This window comes from Tiliqua scincoides, chromosome 4 (genome assembly GCF_035046505.1).
Source record: "Tiliqua scincoides isolate rTilSci1 chromosome 4, rTilSci1.hap2, whole genome shotgun sequence".
In the NCBI taxonomy this organism is placed as follows: domain Eukaryota; kingdom Metazoa; phylum Chordata; class Lepidosauria; order Squamata; family Scincidae; genus Tiliqua; species Tiliqua scincoides.
The window spans coordinates 110581123-110606145 of NC_089824.1; the positions used below are offsets into that span (position 1 = coordinate 110581123).

The 25023-nt window shown below is 43.8% G+C and overlaps 1 protein-coding gene across 2 annotated transcripts in view; it reads right to left on the minus strand.

Annotated features, from left to right (window-relative positions):
• The window catches only part of SELP (selectin P), a 38303-nt gene extending 13509 nt beyond the window's left edge, over positions 1 to 24794 (minus strand). For both annotated transcript variants that reach the window (XR_010794316.1, XM_066624148.1), the window contains exons 1-14: positions 24726 to 24794; positions 18971 to 19043; positions 14971 to 15354; positions 10792 to 10899; positions 7756 to 7944; positions 5738 to 5923; positions 5015 to 5200; positions 4631 to 4816; positions 3915 to 4100; positions 3531 to 3716; positions 2276 to 2461; positions 1892 to 2077; positions 1033 to 1218; positions 375 to 560 (exon numbers count right to left, since the gene is read on the minus strand). Coding sequence is in view for 1 of the 2 variants with exons in the window: in XM_066624148.1 (XP_066480245.1) it covers positions 375 to 560; positions 1033 to 1218; positions 1892 to 2077; positions 2276 to 2461; positions 3531 to 3716; positions 3915 to 4100; positions 4631 to 4816; positions 5015 to 5200; positions 5738 to 5923; positions 7756 to 7944; positions 10792 to 10899; positions 14971 to 15354; positions 18971 to 19043; positions 24726 to 24728 (2431 nt within the window). In the remaining variant the exon portion in view is untranslated. The remainder of the gene's footprint in view (positions 1 to 374; positions 561 to 1032; positions 1219 to 1891; positions 2078 to 2275; positions 2462 to 3530; positions 3717 to 3914; positions 4101 to 4630; positions 4817 to 5014; positions 5201 to 5737; positions 5924 to 7755; positions 7945 to 10791; positions 10900 to 14970; positions 15355 to 18970; positions 19044 to 24725) is intronic.
• Positions 24795 to 25023: the final 229 nt, after the last annotated feature.

The following is a 25023-nucleotide window of genomic DNA, read 5'->3' on the forward strand; positions in this document are numbered from 1 at the left end:
CAGGGAGCACACCAGATAAAAAGAGACCTGCATCCTGGTGCCCTCCCTTGCACTGACATTCTGACATAGCCCATTTCTAACATCAGGAGGCTGCGCATGCACATCATGGCTTGTAACTCATAATGGATTTTTCCTCCAGAAACTTGTCCAATCCCCTTTTAAAGGCATCTAGGCCAGATGCCATCACCAGATCCTGTGACAAGGAGTTCCATAGATTAACTACATGCAGAGTAAAAAAAATAAATTCTGTGTAATAAATTCTGAGAAAAGAAATTTTCATCTGCCTTACAAGGATTGGCAGACTCTGACCAGTGCTAAGACACAGCTGAGTTTCATCATGAAAACACACAACTGAAAACAGTCTGACAGCTTACCCTGACAGGTTGGCAAGGGAGCACTCCAGTTCCCAGACGCTAAGCAACTTGTTGCGTTTGTTCCAACCAGGGCAAATCCAGGCTCACAAGCAAAGTCACAGGTGGATCGGTAAGCAAACTCTCCAATTGGATGGGAGCAGGCCGTCCTCCCTTGATTTAGGCTCTGCAGGCGATGGCACCGCATGGCTGCAAGTTGAGAAAATTGGCACACTAATTCCCAGTCCAAGCTTAGCCCTCTTGAGCTTTCAGCTCACCAAAATGCCAGCTGATTGAGGGCCCAATCCTATCCAATTTTCCACTGCTAGTGTTGCTGTGCCAATGGGGTATGCACTGCTTTCTGTGGTGGGGAGACAGTCACAGAGGCCTCCTCAAGGTATGGGAACATTTGTTCTGTTACCTCAGAGCTACGTTGTGGCTGCACTGGTGATAGAAAGTTGGATAGAATTGGACCCTGAGAAAGTTGAGAAAATGGGCACACTAATTCCCAGTCCATGCTTAGCTCTCTTGAGCTTTCAGCTCGCACAAATACCAGAAAATGCATTCAGATTCCAGTCACTCCATTAGTGCATGATTTTGCTGCAGTCTTAGATATTCCCCAGCTGCCCCCATCTACCAGAAGGGATACTTCTCTTTTTTATTATCTGCAGTCAGCACTGACCTTCACAAACGGGTGTTTTCTCTGACCACATGCCCTGGGCCGTGCACTGAAGCTGCTCCTTTCCAACTCGCACAAATCCTGTCTTGCAGCTGAATGTGCAGCTGGAGCTATACGCAAAGTCTCCATGAGGATGAGAGCAGTTTAATCCTCCATTGTCAGGGATAGCCAACGCTGGACATTCAACAGCTAGAATGAGAACAAATTTTAATGAGCAGTGTAGGCTGGCCCAAGACCTCCTGACAACTGAGGCGGCATTCCAAATGCTGCCCCCTTACCCAGTGATGTACCAGCTTCTGCTCCTCCCACTCTCCAGTGTTCTAGGTCTGCACTTTCCACTCCTCTTCTTTTCCAGAGAATGAGGAACAGTGGAGACAAGAAGGAGGCCAGAGGAGAGCATCTCCCCCACCACCACCATGCTGCTGCCTGATTTAACAGCTTCTCTGAGCCTCATGAATAGGCTGGCCCTGTGTACAGTCACACTATTTGCATCCAGACCAAATTCCCCTAAACGCCGGATGGGGGAGAAAGGAGTTGGTGGGGGGGGGGGGCGCCTGCTCTTCTTAAGAGCAAAGCAGAAGTAGTTTACAGTAGTTTACCCCAGTTTACAGTAGGACAGTCAGGCTGCAGTTAGTTTTTGACCATTCTTTTAAAGCTCCAACCAGTGCTATATGGAAGCTGAATGTCATCACAAAATGGTGATGAATTTGTTTCAGTAGTTTAGGTTCTAGGACAGGGAACAACGTCGTCATTTATTTTGCTATGTAAACCACGTCATGAACAATTTTTTAAAAGCATATATACTTATTATTATTGTTACAAGAACCATGGAAAACAGGTTGAGGAAAGGAAAGCCTCTTACCCTGACATGTTGGTAAGGGAGCACTCCAGTTCCCAGACGCTAAGCAGCTTGATGCATTTGTTCCAACCAGGGCAAATCCAGGTTCACAAGCAAACTCACAGGTGGATCGATAAGCAAACTCTCCAGTTGGATGGGAGCAGGTCATCCTCCCTTGATTTAGACTCTGCAGGCGATGACACCGCATGGCTGCAAGTTGAGAAAATGGCCACACTAATTCCCAGTCCAGGCTTAGCCCTCTTGAGCTTTCAGCTCACACAAATGCCAGAAAATGAATTCAGATTCCAGTCACTCCATTAGTGCAAGTTTTTGCTGTATTCCTACATATTCCCCAATTGCCCCCATCTACCAAGGGGGACATTTCTGTTACCTGCACTCGGCACTGACCTTCACAAATGGGTGTTTTCTCTGACCACATGCCCTGGGCCGTGCACTGAAGCTGCTCCTTTCCAACTCGCACAAATCCTGTCTTGCAGCTGAATGTGCAGTTGGAGCTATATGCAAAGTCTCCATGAGGATGAGAGCAGTTTAATCCTCCATTGTCAGGGATAGCCAACGCTGGACATTCAACAGCTACAATGAGAGCAAAGTTTTAGTGAATGGAGAGGGCTCTCCCAACACCTCCTGACGCCTGAGGTGGCATTCCAAATGCTGCCCCCTTACCCAGTGATGTACCAGCCTCTTCTCCTCGCACTCTCCAACGTTCTAGGTTAGCACTTTCCACTCTCTACAGTTCCTCCTCCTTTTCCAATCCATGGAGTGGAAGGAGAACAAGAAACAGCAGAGACAAGGACAGAGAAGAGCATTCCCCCCCCCCCCATTCTGCTGCCTGATTGAACAGCTTCTGCGGGCCTCATGAATAGGCTGGTCCTGTGTAAAATGGACTGGACTGTGCCAATCCAGATTCCTCTAGGCCCTGGATGGGGCAGTAAAGAAGGGGCCTGCTCTTCTTAAGAACAAAGCAGAAGTAGCCACCCCAGTTTACAGTAGGACAGTCAGGTTGCAGTTAGTTTTTGACCATTCTTGTAAAGCTCTAACCCAAGGGTGCTCAATAGGTGGATCACGATCTACCGGTAGATCGTGAGGCAAAATGAGTAGATCGCGGAGTGCTGACCCCCCCTCAGGTGCCTTTGGGAGGAAACGCCGGGAGTAAGGCCCATTGTACTCAATGGGGCTTACTCCCAGGTAAGTGTGGCTAAGATTGCAGCCTCACAGCCTAATCCTAGGCATGTCTACTCAGGAGTAAGTCCTGTTATACTCAGTGGGCTCAAGGTACACCAACATACATTGTACACATAAATGTTATATGTTATGATGGCGTGAACATTGTAAAAAAAACTCTGGTAGATCTCCGGGCCTTGCTGGGTTTCAAAGTAGCTCTCGAGCCAAAAAAGTGTGAGCACCCCTGCTCTAACCAGTGCTATACGGAAGCTGAATGTCATCACAAAATGGTGATGAATTTGTTTCAGTAATTTAGGTTCTGGGACAGGGAACAACGTCGTCATTTATTTTGCTATGTAAACCACTTCATGAACAATTTTTTTTAAGCATGCATACTTATTATTATTATTATTATTATTATTATTATTATTATTATTGCAAGAACCATGGAAAACAGGCTGAGGAAAGGAAACCCACTTACCCTGACATGTTGGTAAGGGAGCACTCCAGTTCCCAGACGCTAAGCAGCTTGATGCGTTTGTTCCAACCAGGGCAAATCCAGGCTCACAAGCAAACTCACAGGTGGATCGATAAGCAAACTCTCCAATTGGATGGGAGCAGGTCATCCTCCCTTGATTTAGACTCTGCAGGCGATGGCACCGCATGGCTGCAAGTTGAGAAAATGGCCACACTAATTCCCAGTCCAGGCTTAGCTCTCTTGAGCTTTCAGCTCACACAAAGGCCAGAAAATGAATTCAGATTCCAGTCACTCCATTAGTGCAAGTTTTTGCTGTATTCCTACATATTCCCCAATTGCCCCTATCTACCAAGGGGGACATTTCTGTTACCTGCACTCGGCACTGACCTTCACAAATGGGTGTTTTCTCTGACCACATGCCCTGGGCCGTGCACTGAAGCTGCTCCTTTCCAACTCGCACAAATCCTGTCTTGCAGCTGAATGTGCAGTTGGAGCTATATGCAAAGTCTCCATGAGGATGAGAGCAGTTTAATCCTCCATTGTCAGGGATAGCCAACGCTGGACATTCAACAGCTACAATGAGAGCAAAATTTTAGTGAACGGAGAGGGCTCTCCCAACACCTCCTGACGCCTGAGGTGGCATTCCAAATGCTGCCCCCTTACCCAGTGATGTACCAGCCTCTTCTCCTCGCACTCTCCAATGTTCTAGGTTAGCACTTTCCACTCTCTACAGTTCCTCCTCCTTTTCCAATCCATGGAGTGGAAGGAGAACAAGAAACAGCAGAGACAAGGACAGAGAAGAGCATTCCCCCCTAATTTAATTCCCCCCTAATTTAATTAATAATTAATTCCCCCAATTTAATTAATAATTAAATTAATTAATTTAATTATTTAATTAATTAAATAAGTAATTAAATAATTTAATTTAATTTAAATAATTTAATTTAATTAATTTAATAATTAATTAAATAATTAATTTATTATTATTAATTTATTATTAATAAATAATTTTTTATTATTATTATTATTATTATTATTATTATTATTATTATTATTATTATTAACAAGAACAAAAACAGACTGAGGAAAGGAAAGCCACTTACCCTGACATGTTGGTAAGGGAGCACTCCAGTTCCCAGACGCTAAGCAGCTTGATGCATTTGTTCCAACCAGGGCAAATCCAGGCTCACAAGCAAACTCACAGGTGGATCGATAAGCAAACTCTCCAATTGGATGGGAGCAGGCCGTCCTCCCTTGATTTAGACTCTGCAGGCGATGGCACCGCATGGCTGCAAGTTGAGAAAATGGCCACACTAATTCCCAGTCCAGGCTTAGCCCTCTTGAGCTTTCAGCTCACACAAATGCCAGAAAATGAATTCAGATTCCAGTCACTCCATTAGTGCAAGTTTTTGCTGTATTCCTACATATTCCCCAATTGCCCCCATCTACCAAGGGGGACATTTCTGTTACCTGCACTCGGCACTGACCTTCACAAATGGGTGTTTTCTCTGACCACATGCCCTGGGCCGTGCACTGAAGCTGCTCCTTTCCAACTCGCACAAATCCTGTCTTGCAGCTGAACGTGCAGTTGGAGCTATACGCAAAGTCTCCGTGAGGATGAGAGCAGTTTAATCCTCCGTTGTCAGGGATACCCAATGCTGGGCATTCAACAGCTGTAATCAAAGAGCATTTTGGTGAACAAAGTAGACCCTGCCCAGCTTCCACTATGACCTTGATGGGGCTGGTCCAAGCACTGAGGACTTGTGTTTCTTCTCTTCCAAAGAAGAAAACAGGGCTAACCATCCCAGTTTACTATATGGCAGTCAGGTTGGGCTCTGCAGATGGTAGCATCGCATGGCTGTGAGCGTAGTGTAGTAGAGAGGGTGCAAAGCCCTAAGTTTTGCAGGCACCTCACCATGCTTTGCAGGTGCCCCTTGTGGAGCCATTCCAGGCCAGTATAGCAAAATGGAGGTGTTTGCATCTGTAAGTAAGCATCTGTGCCCATGACAAGTGTATGTGCGCAAGAGACTGCTGCCCCCCTCTGATCCATTCCTTCCACTGAACATGAATATTAGAAATAAAGAGATTTCACCTCAGTGTTCTAAATCCAGAGAAGTGGGTTTGAACTCTTATAAATTTCTGCCGCTTGCAAACAACTTGTAAGAAAGCAAAGAATGCCTGTTGTGGTGGGAGAAAAGAGAAGAACCAACCTTGACAAGCTGGCTGTGGGGCTGTCCATTCTCCTGATGCTGAACACTGAGTCACCTCTTCTCCAACTAACCGAAAGCCCTCAGTACAGTGGAAGGTGCAACTGGATTGGTATTGAAATTCCCCATGGAGGTGTGAGCAGGTAAAATTTCCATGAGCAAGAGCCCCCTGGGGATGGCACTGAACAGCTAAGGAGGAAAGCAGATTATGGTAGGTCAGCAAGGCTGGAGACTTACTGGAACAGCTATCACAACAATATTCATTCATTTCAACTATTGACACTACTACGAGACAGAATTGGCCAACACAATGGATGTTTAGCCTTTCTGTTCATGCTCTTGTTATGATTGTTCTGATACTAATTTATGGAAATTGAAAATTTGTTTCTTACTTTATTGTATCTGAAGAAAAATTAAGACAGAAAAATGTCAATAGGCAGGAGACAAACAAAAACTTTTTTAGGAAGCTGAAAGGGGTTTGGGAGAAGTATTCCTTCCCACAGGTCACACACATCTTTTATGTGTCTGTGTACTGGCACCTCTGGTCAGATAGTTTTTAAATAATACCAAGACTGATTCAGCAGAGGTAAAAGCATTGCCGGCGCAGCCGTGAAGCAACCTAATGAGGGTTGTGTAAGATGACAAGGGGAACAAAAGGGTAGTGGATTCAAGGTGCTGTTCATCAAGTCTGCTGCTGCCTCTAGCCTGCAATGGGCATAAGCCACATCAATCCACTTCCCAGTTCCTAGAAGCTAGTGGAAGAACTGGGAACATCCATTCCCTTATCATGCTCCATTGCATGGTTTTTGCAAATCGGGAAGTGCAGAATGTCTGGTTTTATTTACAGGGACCATGAAAACAAAGGAGCCCCTTCATTCGCACAGTCCCTCTAAATAAAACCGGAAGACTCGTGCTTCCAACTTTGTGAAAACCACATGATGAAGCATACTAAGGCGGTGGAGACACAGAGCCGAAAGTCATTTTTACAAGCAAAATTGCAAGTGGAGTTGTAAACATAGTCGCCAGTTGACATTCACTCACCAACTGTCAGACAGACCAATGGTCAAACTCAGTGTAAAACAACTTCCTTTGTTTACATAAGAACAATGCCTTGGAAGCTCTAAAAAGACCTAGAGTGGCAACCTCCTCAGAGTCTACACTTGTACACTCACATTCCATGTGGAATTACCAAAACAATTAGTGGATTTTTAAAAAAAAAATTATTTTTAGTTTGGGAATTGTTAGAACTTTGTTGTGCAAGATGCTATCTAAGACATCCTGGAAATCTTCTCAATAACATATTTTACTGGGAAACTGAAACACTGAGGAAGTTTGATGTGTATGAAAAGTCAATGAAGATACCATGACCTGGATGATCAAAGAAGTTGGATCAGTAATTTATCAGAAGATGGTCAGTTAATGCTTCTGGGAATATTGAAAATCCCTCCAATTCAGATATTAATGTGATAGAAGAAGGGGTGGCCATGCATCTCCACCATCTGAATCCCACCCTCAAATTTGCCATCCTTGCATGCATACACAAAGCTGTGCATCCACCCTGGGGTTTAAGGAGAGAAGAGTAAGCAACTGTAGGGGGAAAGACAAGTGAGTGAGTGCCTCCCACATAGCAGGCACCACTCCTGTTCATTCAAAACAGAAGTAATGCAGGGGAGGGGGGGGGCTACATGCTGAACTCCAGGTAAGTGAAAGAAATGGAAGAAGGGAAGGGGGAGCAGGCTTCAGATTGTCTCACTCTACACATTTTGTGCTTTGTAAGCACTGTCCGGATGGGAAGAAGTGATATGAAAGCCATGAAAGAGGAAGCAGTCAGCACAGAAGCAGGATGCTGTCTCCAAATGCAGTTTACCCAAGCTCACCCTGCTCCTTCTGCTTTCTTCCCCAAAGTGAAGCAATGTGGACTTCAGTGAATGTGGGCAAATGTGGGCAAAGTGAAGCATCTGGGCCTTGAAGAGTGCCTTGCCATGCAAACACCTGGCATCAGCAGTCATGACAGCACATACCTACACACTGTGGCATCTCTGCCGTCCAGATCCCAGAGGACAAACACTGCAATGTGGCTGGGTAACTTATTTTAAACCCTTCATTGCAACTGAAACTACAGCTGGAGCTGTAACTGAAGGTCCCAAATGGATGACTGCAGTTCATATGCAGTGGTCTGTGGACAGTATCAAAGTCGCTGCATTTTACAACTAGATGGAGACATAGAAGAAACAGGTTATGCCATAATCACTGCAAACAAAAGTAATTATAAGAGCAAAACCCTGATAAATGGATTCTTAACTGAAGAAGACTTCTGTGGACCTCAGAAGGTTACTGCCTGAACCCTAGTTGACAACAATACATAATTTGAACCATTTCAGATCCTGTGTATCTCTGAGACCCAAATGGCAACCATTTCAGTAACAAAGGTTTGCATTCTCTCCAGAGCATAACGTAGTTGACTGGGAGCGCAATCCTAACCCCTTATGTCAGTGTTTTCTATCACTGACTTAAGGGCAATGGAGCTCTGAGGTAAGAGAACAAACATTCCCTTACTTTGAGGAGGCCTCCGTGAGTGACACCCAACTGCAGGATGCAGCACATGTCCCATTGGCACTGCTATGCTAGTACTGGAAAGCACTGACATAAGGGGTTAGGATTGCACCCCATAACAGTTATAGTACCACTTACAATGAGGTAATCAGAATTACTTAGTCGGAATGGTAGCAATTTCACTATTGGAATTTGGAATTTTTCCAGTTGATCTGTTTTGTGCACTGCAGAAAACATCAGTGCTTCTACGCGTAATGCACTGAACCCAAGGCTGAGATCCAAAGGAAGATAGTCACATTTATTGGAGTAGGCAGAAATGTAATATTATTTCACCTGTACTAGCAAGGGCCAGTAAGACTGTGATACGGGACAATGTGTTCTCTCTCTCTAGTTACCCAGACTGCAGTTCTCAGGTCTTTCTTCCTTCCTGTACTCTCTTACTCTCCCTTCTTCCTAAGGAGAAGATTTGTAGCTAGAGATACTAGCTGCAGCTTCCATAGCCATCTTTTTCTACAAAGATGTATTTCCCTTAAATAAAGCTACCTCTGACATTTGAACTTGAGCCTCACGCAAAGCTTCCTATCTGGACCTTTTGGTCCTTTGTCAATAACACTTGGGCCCCAATCCTATTGGGGCTTTATGCTGTTGGGACTAGCATTCCAGCAGCACAAGGCCCTTTATAGTGGCGTGAAAGCTGGGCCACTGTCCTACTCGGCCAAGCTGCTGCTACAAACAGAAAGTGGCACAGCACATGTGGCAGTGGGGACTTAACAGTTTGTTCATGGCAGAGGCAGGGAGAGGGAGGTTTTGGGGGCATTCTGAGGCAGACTGGGCGAGGGTAGACTAGGTCTGGTTGAAACACTTGAGATTGCAGGTGGAGCTCACATGATTGAATGTGCCTCCATATACAGTATAAAATAAAAATAAAAATGCTTGACTTCTGATTAGTTTTCTATGCAGAGGAAATTATTATGCATGGAGATGCTTACAAGGATGTGAGCTGCCCCCTCCTGCAGTCTGATGTGATATAGTCCCACAGTTTTACTTCCTCAAAAGGTCAACTAAGATACAGATGAGTATGCCCCAAACACTACTCCTAACTCCGCCTTTCCTGTTTTTCTAAGTAAGTGTGAAGGTGACCTGCACCTTCTCCTTACATACATGCACACACAATCCAAATACTAGATTTGCCACTTCCGAGGAAAATTGCTGCTTCAGGGTGGGCTGGGCAATCATCCCTGCAACATTTTGCCTGTGAAAAAGAGTGAAACCTCCAATGCCCGCATGGCCCAGTCCCAACCAGAGTTATCCCCAGCCATGTCCTGGGTCTAATGGCAGCCAGGGTGGGGCAGGGTGACACGGTGACACAGGAACGTGACCCTCCATGCACCATCACGTTGCCCCGGCACCAGCGCACTACACCTCACTCCTGGAATGGCTCCATTTTGGAGTCAAACAGAAGCTTGAGATGGCGGGTGGGCCTAACTACATGGAACCAGGGCGGGAACCACCCAGAGTGCCATGGACGGAGGATGTGCTGCCATTACTACTCGCTACCCAGTAAGTCCATTCCTGGCACCCTCATTCAGTGGTACCTCGGGCAAATGCCCTATCTCATCACACCCTCGATATGCCCCGGTTGTCCCCAACAATCAGCTGGTTTGGAAACAAAAGAAAAGCTTCCCTTTAGTACATGTTAAATGTGGTTCCAAAGTATCAATTAGGAAATCCCTGGTTCTTACCTCAGCCAGTAACTCAGTGATTTACATTTTTTTTTCATCTCATGGCACACTGACAAGGTACTAAAATTGTCAAGGCACACCATCAGTTATTGGACAATTGACAAGGCACACCTTGCTGTTGGTGGGGGGGGCTCATATCCCCAATGGTTCTATTAATAAATGACCCTCCACCAAACTCCCGCAGCACACCTGGGGACCATTTGTGGCACACCAGTGTGCCACGGCACAGTGATTGAAAATGGCTGCAGTAACTCATCATGGGGCCTTATGAAAGTTCATCTCTGTCAGCCCCACCCCAGCCATATGCAATATAGGGCAATAATACAGTCACATCTCATAAAGGTTAGGTTCTGAAGTCCATATGGAAGGTGAAAATCACATATAGTAAAAATTACCCTTCAATCTGAAAAATGTATGTCTTTCAAAACTAAAATCACACTATGAGGAGGAACTGAGGATACAGTAGATTCATTCTCCCATTTCATGTTCATGCTCCCAGGGGCATATACACAAGTGGAATGGTTAGCAGACCCACCTGTACTACTTAAACTGTTGCTCTCTTGCTCTCGCTCTCGCTCTCTCTCTGCCAGGCTCATATACTTGAGTTCACACAAGTTAAATGTGAATATGATGCAACCTGACTGTACTAATCGATTTTTCAGAGTATCGGAAGCATTTTGAAATGCCAAGTCTTACTAGATGTTCTGTCAGCACTACATCTGACAGCAGTGATTCTAGCTATCATCCTATGATAAGACTCACCATTTTCACATTCGGGTCCAAAGAAGCCGGGATAACACTGGCAGGTGTAGTTCCCGATGGTTTCCACACACTCGCCATGCTGGCTGCAGGAGAAAGGCTGACAAGAAGCTGTGTGGAAGATACAACTGGATGAGAGCCCTGCCATTTCTCTCTATACATCACACCTTTAAAGCCCCCTCAGTACTTTACAAACAGTACAATTACCAGGATTTCTTTGAAGGTGCCAGGGCAGTAAAACCGATTAAAAGCCCATTTCAGTTTGCAATTTAGATGTATCCTCATCTAGTGGGGTCACTAGGAGGTGTGAACCACACCAGGTGATGCAGATAGGGGGTTGACACCACTACTGGTCAAAATTGTGACAATCGAAAAATACTTTTTTGAATAATACCATCATGTAATTTATCATTACATGATATCATTCAATGTGTAATTTAATGCAGAATACAATGAAACAAATGGCATTGAAATATATGTATTTTACCAAACATTATGGCCAAATAATCAGAAAAGGAAAACACAACTGCGTTGTGTAACAAAAAATGGTTTTCTTTAACTCAAAACGGACCAATGAGACTGATTGTTCTGAGAGTCAGTGAGGTGTTGTTATGACACAGCAGGGAACCATTAAGATGTAAGTATGGGTTAGCTCTCATTTCCCTTTATCAGAGCAATACTAGAACTCTTATTCAGTTGTGTGAGTGCCATCAAGTTGGCAACTGGTTTTTTGTTGGTAATTGATTTGTTGGGTGACCTGTACTGTTATACATTTAAATAAAGTTAATGGGGGTTACACTAACCCTAGTGATGCCACAGCATTTAGGTTGTGTGTATAATATTGCAATTTATTCTGTATGGTTTGGTATGGGAGGAGGTCCATCATAGGGGTGATGCAATCAGGTCTTGCACTGGGTGATGCAAACCCTAGTGACGCCACTGCCCCCCATCCTCAATACAGTGAGAATCCCACAGCCAATTTTCTTTGCTCTGTTCATTCAATCCAACTTGTGATCATTTTCTCTAGGAAAATCCCTAATGTTGCCATATCAACTTAATACAAGTCAAATTAAAGGGAAGGTAGCCAGATGCTAAGAAGGACAGGTCTTCTGTGCTTTGGGAATTTGGGCAGGTAGAAACCTCTTATAACCCTCAAGGGTTATTAAGGAATTGAAGAATGAAGTTGCAGATCTCTTGTCTAAGGTATGCAACTTGTTCCTCAAAACGGCCATGGTGCCAGAAGATTGGAGGATAGCAAATGTCACGCCTATTTTTAAAAAGGGAAAGAGGGGGGACCCGGGAAACTATAGGCCGGTCAGCCTAACATCCATACCAGGTAAGATGGTGGAATGCCTCATCAAAGATAGGATCTCAAAACACATAGACGAACAGGCCTTGCTGAGGGAGAGTCAGCATGGCTTCTGTAAGGGTAAGTCTTGCCTCACAAACCTTATAGAATTCTTTGAAAAGGTCAACAGGCATGTGGATGCGGGAGAACCCGTGGACATTATATATCTGGACTTTCAGAAGGCGTTTGACACGGTCCCTCACCAAAGGCTACTGAAAAAACTCCACAGTCAGGGAATTAGAGGACAGGTCCTCTCGTGGATTGAGAACTGGTTGGAGGCCAGGAAGCAGAGAGTGGGTGTCAATGGGCAATTTTCACAATGGAGAGAGGTGAAAAGTGGTGTGCCCCAAGGATCTGTCCTGGGACCGGTGCTTTTCAACCTCTTCATAAATGACCTGGAGACAGGGTTGAGCAGTGAAGTGGCTAAGTTTGCAGACGACACCAAACTTTTCCAAGTGGTGAAGACCAGAAGTGATTGTGAGGAGCTCCAGAAGAATCTCTCCAGACTGGGCAGAATGGGCAGCAAAATGGCAGATGCGCTTCAATGTCAGTAAGTGTAAAGTCATGCACATTGGGGCAAAAAATCAAAACTTTAGATCTAGGCTGATGGGTTCTGAGCTGTCTGTGACAGATCAGGAGAGAGATCTTGGGGTGGTGGTGGACAGGTCGATGAAAGTGTCGACCCAATGTGCGGCGGCAGTGAAGAAGGCCAATTCTATGCTTGGGATCATTAGGAAGGGTATTGAGAACAAAACGGCTAGTATTATAATGCCGTTGTACAAATCTATGGTAAGGCCACCCCTGGAGTATTGTGTCCAGTTCTGGTCACCATATCTCAAAAAAGACATAGTGGAAATGGAAAAGGTGCAAAAGAGAGCGACTAAGATGATTACGGGGCTGGGGCACCTTCCTTATGAGGAAAGGCTACGGCGTTTGGGCCTCTTCAGCCTAGAAAAGAGACGCTTGAGGGGGGACATGATTGAGACATACAAAATTATGCAGGGAATGGACAGAGTGGATAGGGAGATGCTCTTTACACTCTCACATAATACCAGAACCAGGGGACATCCACTAAAATTGAGTGTTGGGCGGGTTAGGACAGACAAAAGAAAATATTTCTTTACTCAGCGTGTGGTCGGTCTGTGGAACTCCTTGCCACAGGATGTGGTGCTGGTGTCTAGCCTAGATGCCTTTAAAAGGGAATTGGACAAGTTTCTGGAGGAAAAATCCATTACGGGGTACAAGCCATGATGTGTATGCGCAACCTCCTGATTTTAGAAATGGGTTATGTCAGAATGCCAGATGCAAGGGAGGGCACCAGGATGCAGGTCTCTTGTTATCTGGTGTGCTCCCTGGGGCATTTGGTGGGCCACTGTGAGATACAGGAAGCTGGACTAGATGGGCCTATGGCCTGATCCAGTGGGGCTGTTCTTATGTTCTTATGTTATGTTCTCTTATGCAGAGGTAAGAAAAACTGCCTCTTTCTGAGAGCACAGGTCTAACTGTGGCTGCTGCACTGGCTGAAGGTGTCACAAATGTGCCATAAGTCAAGTTGCAACACCACATGAGTAAGCAGAGCTGGCAGAGTGGCCTGCGCCATGCCACCAGCACCACATTCGGAGCCCTCAGTCACCTGTGCAAGCAGGTAAGGTGCCAATTGGCATCGGGACCTGATGGGGAGGTGTGAGGGGCATTTGGGTGCAAGGGGAGGGAGAAACAGGAGGTGGATCTAGTTTGGAAAGGGCAGGATGGGCAGAGGCCTTCTCCTCCGTACCCCTTTCCAGGCTAGGCAGCCCTACGCAGGATCACTCAGAATTCCATAGCTGGTAGAGATCTGAGTAGCCCAATAGGGTTGGCTGGGGCTTTATTCAGTGTAAGGGGAAAAACTGCACTGGTGCTAGTTGGGATTGGGCTGCACATTTCTTTTCTATGTAGGAAAAGAACATCTATGTAGGATGTTTTCTATGTAGGATGTCCTTTTCTATGTAGGAAAAGGACATCTAGTCCTCCTTCGTATCTAGCCATCCTAACAGAACAGTAGCCGGTGCCCATTCTAAGGTGCTGCATACAGCTGTAGAGTTAGGACTATTTCTTTATTAGCATTTTAATCAGTCCTATAAAGTCCTATAAAGTCCTATAGCTTTTTCAGTCCTATAAAGCAGTGGTTCTCAAACGTTTAGTACAGAGACCCACTATTTAGAATGAGAATTTGTTAGGAGCCACTGGAAGTGATGTGATGACCGGAAATAACATCATCAAGCAGGAAATTTTTTAACAGTCCTAGGCTGCAATCCTACTCATGCTTATCCAGGAGTAAGCCCTCTGGGCTATCATTTTTAAAAGCATATACAGAGTAGCCTGTTAAAAGTACAGACCTGTGACATTTCCCCAAATGCAATCACATACCATGATAGCATCAAGTCCAATTTATTAAAAATAAAATATTGAAATGAATGGGGACCCACCTGAAATTGGCTCATGACCCACCTAGTGGGTCCCAACCCAGTTTGAGAAACACTGCTTTAGAGATAAGTTACCTTTTACGATCATGTCCTATTTTGTCTCCACCCCCTTCTCTTGTTTTGTGACTTTCTTTTATGGAATATGTGCCCTGCTTTTATGTTGAACTTATTCCTGTGTTTTGAGGAGAAGAAATAATTTCATTACCACTATCAACTACATCTACTTGACTTCTGGGTTTCAGGGTGTTAAAGGCACAGAAGGATTGTCAGTAAAGCAAGAGGCAAGGGCTCCCAGCCATTATAGCAGCACTGGTAAGCAGAATTGAGTATTAGAGCTGACCAAAAAAGACACAACAAGTAACATTTCGTTACCTTTGTAGCACAGCGCCCGCTTTCGCTTATTACAGCGTTCATCATTCCACTTCCCAGAGTCAACTTTTCTCTGAATGTAAATCTCCACGCAGTCCTCTCCAGTACGCTTGTTGTTGGGCTCCCCTTTTGCCCAGTTCTCTGCCTCCTTTGTCAGGCGTTTGTTGGTTCCCACCCAAGTCCAGGTGTTGTTAATCTTCCGGATCCCGATCCAATAGTAGGAATGATAGAAGGGCAAACTTCTATTTAGGTGGTAAATTTCATCTTGGTTTTGGATTGCCACCAGGTCAGTATAGTACTGCTGGCAAAAGCGTCTTGCATCTGGCCATGACAGCGCTGAAGTAGTCCCGTAGTGATAAGTCCAGGTACCCCCCTGAGGAAAGAGCCCTGCACGAGCCGCAAGACACCGGGTAGCATAAGAAAAGGCATCTGAACAACATCTTTATTATACAAGTAATGATAAGTCTTTATAATACTTGTTGGATTCACAAATGTACAAGCCAAGCGTACTGCAACACACTTCTGCATCTAGCAGCAAATCCACCAGCCACCTCCAGATTCAGACACTTGCCCTAAGTATCTTAGGGACAGACACAGGCACTTGTCTGTGCATTAAGACGCTTCATCTTCAGCAAGTTCATAACTCTCTCTTTCTCTGTTTCTGTATCCTTCTGCCCAAAATAAAACTGCAAAACAGACTTCAAACTGTTTGTCTGCTCCCTCCCACTTGTTGGAAGGTGTTGTTTTCCCAAACACCAGAAAGGTATGACATCCCAAGGCTGGAGGAGGATTCCCAGCTATTGAAGTATTAGCATAGTTGTATTGGACAGCAGGGTGGGAGACGTCTCTGAAGATTACTTCAAGGTATGTGGTTATAAAGAAGGGAAATATGGAATTTATAGGAACTCCATAGTTGGGGAAGGAGGAGAGATGCTTGCTGCTTAGCTGTGAAGAAGAATCTGGGAAGGAGGAGGAGGAAAGAAGGATAGCCTGAGAGTGCACACCAAAAAAGAGCTTACAGAAAAGTTAGTATAGTTCTATGCTTGCCCACTCAGAAGTAAGTTTCATTTAGTTTAATGGGACTTACTCCCAGATATAGGATTGTGTATAGGATTGCAGCCTAAGAGGGGAAGCCCTCACACTGTATCTGACTAGTTTACGAGCTATGTTGCCCTCCTCAGATGCAAAGTTGTGCTGCACCATTCTCACTTCCAATGCAAGGAATATGAACATTCATTCATTGAATCCCTGACCCTTATCAGACAATTTTTTTTTTACAAAAAACCAGAGGGATAGACAAGATGGCTACACTTGCAACACCAAACAGCTCTTGAGTCAGACTAGTGGTCTACTTTAGCTGATATCCTTTAACTAGAGATGCTGGAGATCAAACCTGGGACCTTCCACAGGCAAAGCACTGCCACATGAAAAGCTCCTGACACTGCCTACAAAAGAGTTGAGCACACTTCCCAATTATATGGAAAGCATCATGCAGCCCAATTCTATTCATGTTTGATCAGAAATAAGTCCCATTTTGTTTAAAAGAACTTAATTCCAGATAGCTGGGCATAGGACTGCATACAGTCTACATACATTTGTGGCTTACTGAAAATAAACACATTCATCATTATGCAACATGACATATCAAAAGTCACAAAAATCCAACATGTGGAATTAATTGTGCAACCTAATTCCAATCTAGCAAAAAAAAAAAAAAATTTAAGCTAGTGTGCACACATTGCATTTGCCATCAAGCAAATGTTTTGAAAGAAAGGCATTCCTATCACAACAGTGGGAACCCAGCATTATACAGGGATGGAAACTTGAGTCTGAGACTCGGACTCAAGTCACAAAAAGTGGGGTTTCCGCAACTCATGGGAAACTCGAGTCATGCGCCCCCGTGACTCGGGGCTGACTCACGACTTGAGGCAGTGACTTAGAAAAGATGAGAGAAGATTAATAGACTTGAGTCAAAACACACTTTTGTGCGTGCCTGTGACTGCTATGTATGTGTGTGTGTGTGCATGCTTGTTTTTTCTTCTTTTGCTGCTTCTACAACTTCACTTGTTTTTCAAAATGATTCTGACTCGAGTCAAAATGACTTGGTAAGCGGCTAAGGGCTTAGCTGTTGTTGTGACAGGCACTATGACTCTTAGATGAATCGAGATGAGGTTGCTGACTCAAGACTCAACACAAGACTTGGGCTAAGTGACTCTGGCACATCTCTAGTGTTATATAACATTATATATTCAGCATTAGCAGGAGTCCTCTTATTTTTGGTGGGGGAGAGCAACTGTCTCTCTTCACACCAGCGTGATGTATTTTCCAGTCTCTTCTGCCTCTCTTTTTACACTCTGGGGACAGAGAATCATTTACAGGTGGGAACTCCATGTATTATCTATCCATGGATCTGGCTCAATGCAGGTCACCTGGACACAAATTGAGCCAGAGTTGGCCCAACCTAGCCCTCCAAAGGCTTCAGTAACTTCCAGGGAGCTTTCTGAAGCCAGTAGAGGCCATGTACATCTGTGGGCTTCAGAATGGCTGTTATGCCCCCCCCCCAAATGCTACTGGAACTGGCATTTTTATGCCTTTTAAGGCATTCTGAGGCCTGGGGAAGCCTTAAATGCCTTAAAAGGCATAAAAACATCACTTCATGAGGTAGCAGATTTGTTGCCATTATAGCTATTCTGAAGTCCACAGAGGCCACGGGGAGATGCGTGCAACCTCTGCAGGCTTCAGAAAGCCTCCTGGAGATGACTGGAACACAGCTCCGGTCACCTTCAGCGAGTTTAAAGGGTCATAACAGCATATTTGCTTAGCCACGGTTTTTGGTTATCTGTGGCGTGTCCAAGAATGGATCCCCCACAGATACGATGGGGATACCTTTATTTTCCTATGTAAACCACTTTGTGAACCAGAGCCTTAATGTACTACCCCAGTGATGGGCAGTGATGGGCAGTGATTGGGCAGTGATGTCACGACCTGGCTGCCCGATGCCTGGGGCAGTGATGTCACTACATCACATGATGCCGTGACATGACTTCTGAGTTATCCTAGGGAGTGGGATGCTTGCTGCTGCGGTTTCACACACCCACCTCATTCCCTTTGAAGGATCTGAGCCTTCAGAGGGACAGGGATGGGGTGCACATGAAGCTGCAGCAGCACTCTGCTCTCCAGCACTCCGCCCTCCTTGTGCTCAAGGCAGTCACTTCCTGATTCTCCTTGAAAGGCGGAGCACTGCTGCAGCTTTCCTGTCAGGGATGTGGCACACACAAAGTTGCAGCAGTGCTCCACCCTCCAAGGGGAACCCAAGCAGAGGGCAGAGCTTGGGGGCAGTCATGTGCCCCCCCGGCATAAAGCCCTTAGCATGTGCCTCTCAGGCTCTGCCCATCTTATGCCTCTGTTGTGAACAGCTTGTTGTTGAAAATGGTAAATAAATAAATATTGATATTAATATTAATATTAATAATTAATATCAATTAATTAATTAATATCAATATTAATATTATTAATATTAATTAATATTAATTAATTAATTAATATCAATATTAATATTGATGATGATGATGATAGTAAAGAAGGAAGGCTGAGTTTTAAGAAACTGAGTTTAGGAAAAATAGTATACAGTGAATGCACAGTAGGCATGTATGCAAAGTTTTTCACAACTGTCATGGAGGTGCAGGGAAATAAACTTGTTTTTTAGAAGATGAGGTGATATGAGCAAGATTCCACAGTTTTGAGCATGTCAGGAAATAGGTCCTCAACAACAAGCACAAAGATGTGCTAATCAAACCTGACTTTAACAGGGTTGCCAACAATACAGTACATCCTAGTTTGTCTCTAGAGTGTTGTAAATACTAGAATCAGAGCAGCCTTAAACTCACTTCTGCTTGCACAACTTCCCCCATGAAGGAGTTGCTTCACATCCTCTCCATGGAAACTGCAATGTGTAAAACCACAATAGTTTTTATTTATTTATTAGTAAGTTTCACATACTTACCCCAGCAAATGATAACAAAGAACAGCATGTGGTCGTCTGTCCATCTATACAATGACCTTCCACTGGACACACTCTGTGGGTAAAAAAATAAGTATTGTTGTTGTTGTATACAGTCTAACCAAAGGTGCACCTTTAGTCCTATTGATGAATTCAGCAGAACTCTCTCACATTGCAATGCAAAGTACTCAAAAGTTCTTTACATTGGCAGTTTGTGTGAGAATCAAATGAGACCAAATGAGTACCAAAAACAAAATTCTCTCCCACTGACAATTAGATTGATTGGAGCATTTACTTAACTCACTCATTCATATCAGTAGTACTTAAGACTGATAACCTGAGTTAGATTGTGCTTACAGGTAAATAAAATTAAAAGCTTACATTTATAAATATCTAAAAATCAACTAAATAGTTTCAATTGTCAATTTCAAAAACCTTTATTAGGCATTGGTTGCCAAACAGAAAACAGACATACAACTGAAGCAAAATATACACAGATTACTGCCTAAAAAATAGAATTGTTAGGGTGGATGGGGAATATGGTTCTATGTTTAGTTAGAATGTCATGCAAAAACTTAGCCAGTTGGTTTATGACCAGCTTGACAGTGGAGGCTAGAAGCAGGTGTAGGGTTTCATCATCCTGTTCCCAAAAAGGGCCATCTGAAAGTAAATTTAGGAACTTGTTTCTGATGTCCATATAACAAGGGCAATGCAGTACTATGTGAGCTAGGGATTCAATAGCCCCCAGATTACATGCACATTTGGTTGAAATCTGAGAGTGCTTACAAAATCTAGAGTCTAGCTCATGAAACGGAAACACATTACATCGAGCAAGTGTAAAAGCTCAACGGATCTGTGGATCAGAATACAGATATCTGGGATGACAACTAAGGACCAATGGTAACTGCAACTGAAGGGGGAAACAGGTCTTAGCAGCAGCTGCATTAATTTCCTGGCTTTCAATGTCCCAATCTGCTCAAGATGCTCATACTGTTCCTATGCAAAGTATCATTGCCCAAAGTATCCAGTGAGTGGCCAATAGAGTGGATTTTAAGTAAGAAACAACGAAAACCCGTAGATTGCCAGAAAGCAGAAAGTAAGGCTTGGAAAAGAGGAGCTTGTCCTGCATTGAAGCAAAGTGGAAATTCAAACTCAAATACCTGAGGGCGCAATCTTAATCTCTTATGTCAGTGCTTTCCAGCACTGGCGTAGCGGTGCCAATGAGCCGTGTGCTGCATCCTGCAGTTGGATGTCACTCATGGAGAACTCCTCAAAGTAAAGGAATGTTTGTTCCCTTACCTCAGAGCTGCATTGCCCTTATGTCAGTGCTGATATAAGGGGTTAGGATTGCGCCCTAAATATCTTGTTGGATAGCCTTGCCATGGAAAACCCAGGTACGATACTTCCAAGATTTCTCAAACACAAGAATTTTGGATTTAGTGTAATTAAGTTGAAGATCATTAGTAGAAAGATACTGAATACATCCTGCTATCAGGCGTTTCAGCCTGACATGTGTCCGAGAGATCAGGACATATCATCTGCATATAATAATAAAGGTGATGACTGGTCACTAAGTTTGGCTGGTGAAGACTGGTGACTAAGTTTGGGGCAGTGCAAATCAATGGAGGCCAAGTGTGAGGATAAATCATTAATAAAAAGATTGAATAAAATAGGAGCAATGACACAACCTTGATTCACTCCTTTACTGGTACGTAAGAGTCAGAGAGATTACCTTGTAGGTTTAATCTGACTCGACATGAAGTATTGGAATGTAGCTTCTTGATCAAAACAATAATCTGGGATTGATGCCTAATTTAGATAGTTTGGACCATAACAAATTTCTGTTAACTGAATCAAAATCCTCCTTCAGTTCTCAAAAAGCAGAGAATAATTTAGAATGTGGCTTAGATAACTGCTTCTCAGTAAGATGCGTTAAAACGAAACAATGGTCCAAAGCAGATTTGCCGGCTCTAAAACCTGCTTGCTCAGCTCCCAGAATGTCGTGCTTCTCTATCCATGCTGTTAATTTGTTTAAAGCAGGGGTCTCCAAACCCCGACCCAGGGGCCAGATACGGCCCACAGCAAACCTCTATCTGGCCTGTGGCCAGCCTCTTGTCCCCTGAAAGCCTCTGGCCCACTTGGCCAAACATGACTGGAACTATGCTCTGGTTGCATCTGGAGGGTGTTCAAGGGCCAGAGAGGTTGAATGAATGAGCCCATTCATTCATTTATTCACTCATCTAAGTTCCATCTCTAATTTATTTAAATAAATTTTATATTTAAATTTTTTTCCTGGCCCTCAACACCGTGCCAGATATTTGATGCGGCCCTCTGGCCAAAAAGTTTGGAGACCCCTGGTTTAAAATATGGCTTGCAAACAGTTTACCAGGGACTGAAAGAAGACTAATATGCCTATAATCTGAGGGCAGATCCCTATCTCCTTTTTTGAGGATAAGTACTATCGTTGATTGTAGCCAAGATCTGGGCAAAATCCTGGTTTTGTCTACCCAAGTAAATAGGTCAGCAAGAATGGAAGCCCACCATAGGGGAGCAGCCTAAGGGTGCAATCCTAACCCCTTCTGTCAGTATTTTCCAGCACTGGCATAGCGGTGCCAATGGGACATGTGCTGCATCCTGCAGTTGGGTGTCACTCACAGAGGCCTCCTCAAAGTAAGGGAATGTTTGTTCCCTTACCTTGGAGCTTCATTGCCCTTATGTCAGTGCTTATGTCAGGGGTTAGGATTGCACCCTTAATCTTATCAGAAGGAATTTTATCTGGACCGGTTGCTTTGCCATTCTTGATCTGTCCAATCAGTGCCACCACTTCATCAGTTGATACTGAACATAGTGGGGCGTATTCCTGAGTAGGCATGCATAGAATTGCTCTGTAAGGGCAGAAGTGCAGGTAAGCTCAAACAATGAGTGGATCAGGAAGTGGAGCCTGTGATGCCTGGTTGTGGCAGGTGATGGTTCCTTCTGATCTGGAGAACAGTATGGCTGTTCCTCATTGTTCAGGTGCCTGATGAATATGAGGTCAGAACAAACATCAAAACCAAGCAACAGCAATATCAAGCCAATCCGAAAATAGTGCCCTCCTTGATTCCATCTCATCCTGAGATTAACTGCTTCTCCTTGGGACTCTGAGATCAAAGCCCAGACATGTAGGATGAACCTTGAGATCTGGCAAACACGGGTGCAGGAGAGGCAGGCTGGAGAAGGGAGCCAACTTGAGGTTTACCAGAATGCTTCTTTCCATGTGGCAGCCATCACATGGATGCCTCTGCAGTTCTTTCATCAAGCCAATGGGCAGAGAATCAGCATGGCTTCTGTAAGGGTAAATCTTGCCTTACAAACTTTTAGAATTCTTTGAAAAGGTCAACAAACGTGTGGATGCAGGCGAACCCATAGCTATTATACATCTGGATTTTCAGAAGGTGTTTGACATGGTCCCTCATGAAAGGCTGCTGAGAAAACTCCACAGCCAGGGAATTAGAGGACAGGTCCTCTCATGGATTAGGAACTGGTTGAGGACCAGAGAGTAGGTGTCAATGGGCAATTTTCACAATGGAGAGTGGTGTGCCCCAAGGATCTGTTCAGGAACTGGTTTTTTCTACTTCTTCATAAATGACCTGGAGACAAGGATAAGCAGTGACATGGCTAAGTATGCAGATGACACTAAACTTTTTTGGGTGGTGAAGAGCAGAAGGGATTCTGAAAAACTCCAGAAGGATCTGTCCAAACTGGGAGAAAGGGCAGCAAAATGGCAGATGTATTTCAGTGTAAGTAAGTGTTAAGTTATGCACATTGGGGCAAAAAATCAAAACTTTAGATATAGGCTGATGGGTTCTGAGCTGTCTGTGACAGATCACGAACTTGGGGTGCTGGTGGACAGCTTGATGAAAATATCAACCCAATGTCAGTGGCTGTGAATAAGGCTAATTCCATGCTGGAGATAATTAAAAAAGGGATTGAGAATAAAGCAGCCAATATTATTATGCCATTGTACAAATCAATGATAAGATCACACCTGGAGTATTGTGTAAAGTTCTGGTTGCCGCATCTCAAAAGGGATATAGTGGAAATGGAAAAGAAGCTGAAGAGAGTGACCAAAATGATTACTGGGCTGGGGCATGTCCTGTATGAGGAAATGCTACAGCATTTGGGGCTCTAGAGAAAAGGTGCCTGAGGGGGGAATAGGATTGAGACATACAAAATTATGCAGGGAATGGATAGAGTGGATCAAGAGATGTTCTTTTCCCTCTTACATGACACAAGAACCAGGGGACATCCACTAAAATTGAGTGTCAGGAGAGTTAGAACAGACTCAAAAATGTTTTTTACAAGCATGTAAATAGTCTGTGGATTGCCTTGCCACAGGACATGGGATCTGGTTTAGATGCCTTTAAAAGGGGATTGGACAGATTTTTAGAAGAATTTTCTAAAATTTTCTGTAAGCCTAGTCATTGTTTACTTTGTAAATTAACATGGTCTATACAGCTTAGTTTAGATGCCTTTAAAAGGGGATTGGACAAATTTTTAGAAGAATTTTCTAAAATTTTCTGTAAGCCTAGTCATTGTTTACTTTGTAAATTAACATGGTCTATACAGCTTGTCTACCACACACAAGGGGCACATTCCAGTAGTCAGCGTTCTTGCATTGCTGCTATTCACTTCAACTGGGCTTGTGCAAGATAACATTTCAATGGTCTTGTGCAAGTACTTTTCAGTACGTACATGACATAAATATGTATGTTATTTATTCATACCAATTACGACACATTTCTAGGTGCAGACTGGAGTCACATACTAAAATAAAATAAAAATTACCCATTGCCTATATTGCACCAACACAATTTTAAAAGTTATTAATGATATTTTAATATGTCTTTTCTAACCACAGTAGATTGTCATATAGCATTTTACAGTTTGGTGGGATCATTTTTTGTGGTCACGCATTTAAACATGACTGCATCATACACCCACAACTCTGTTTCCCATCCGTTTCCCATCTGTACCCCCGGTACAGACCAGGGAAACAGTCCTGCAAAAGTCTGTTGTATCTTCTGCAATCAATGACATTCATGTTTAGTTATAACTATAGTAATTGCTTTCAGTTTGATTTAGTGGTGACTTCTGCTGGATTACAAATAAAATTCTAGAGGACACAATTATTTGAGTAACTAGTTATGTGATTCACCTATTGTGGCCCTCTAGGAATCCAGGGATCACTTGTGAAAGTGTCCCTTGCATTGTAAAACATGAACTAAAACTAAACTAAGCCTCCTGCCATAAAGTCCCACAAATTCTAACTAGAAGGGGCTGGAGGGCAAAAGTAACTGTTCTTGGGAATAATATCCTTCCATTTCCCATTCTGAAAGAAATATGTTCTTTTCATTTTCCCAAACATTTTCCATGTTTGGATATTGAGACATTATGAATTTTCTCCTCCCCCGCTGCCCAGGTTTCTAAACTTTTCTAAACTATTCTTATATTAACTACTCCACTCTGCCACATTCAGCCACTTAGTATGAGGGTATCTCCAGTCAGTGCTGTAATGTTGGTGAGGGCTCCCTTTCTCCACTTCCTAAGGCGATGATTACATGTGAAGAAATCATTCCCTCTGTGCTTCTGTATCCCATTGCTATGCCAAAGGTGCTGATAAACTGCAGAATAAGTTTACAGCAAAGCCAAGGTTTGCTTATTCTTCCATGCCAGCCCTTTAGATTCTGCCACAAATGGAGGAAGAAACAGTACTTACCATGTCTGCAGTCCTCAGTGATTTCTCCTTTGCCCAACTTTCTAGTGTGGCCAGGTACAAATCTGAATACCTTCCCTTTCTATGCAGGCTTCTTATGCCAGTACTTCCTCTTAAATGCGCACAAGCTAGCTGCATCCTTTTCCTATTGCCTTCTTTGCTGTGCCGCCCCCAGCCACAACACAACACAGTTAACTCCTTGACAGCTATTAGTCTGGACTTCTAATAATGACTTTCTCAGATAGTGGGCTTAGTTCATATACTTTATGGGCATGATGACATTGCAATAATAGCAGCAGCA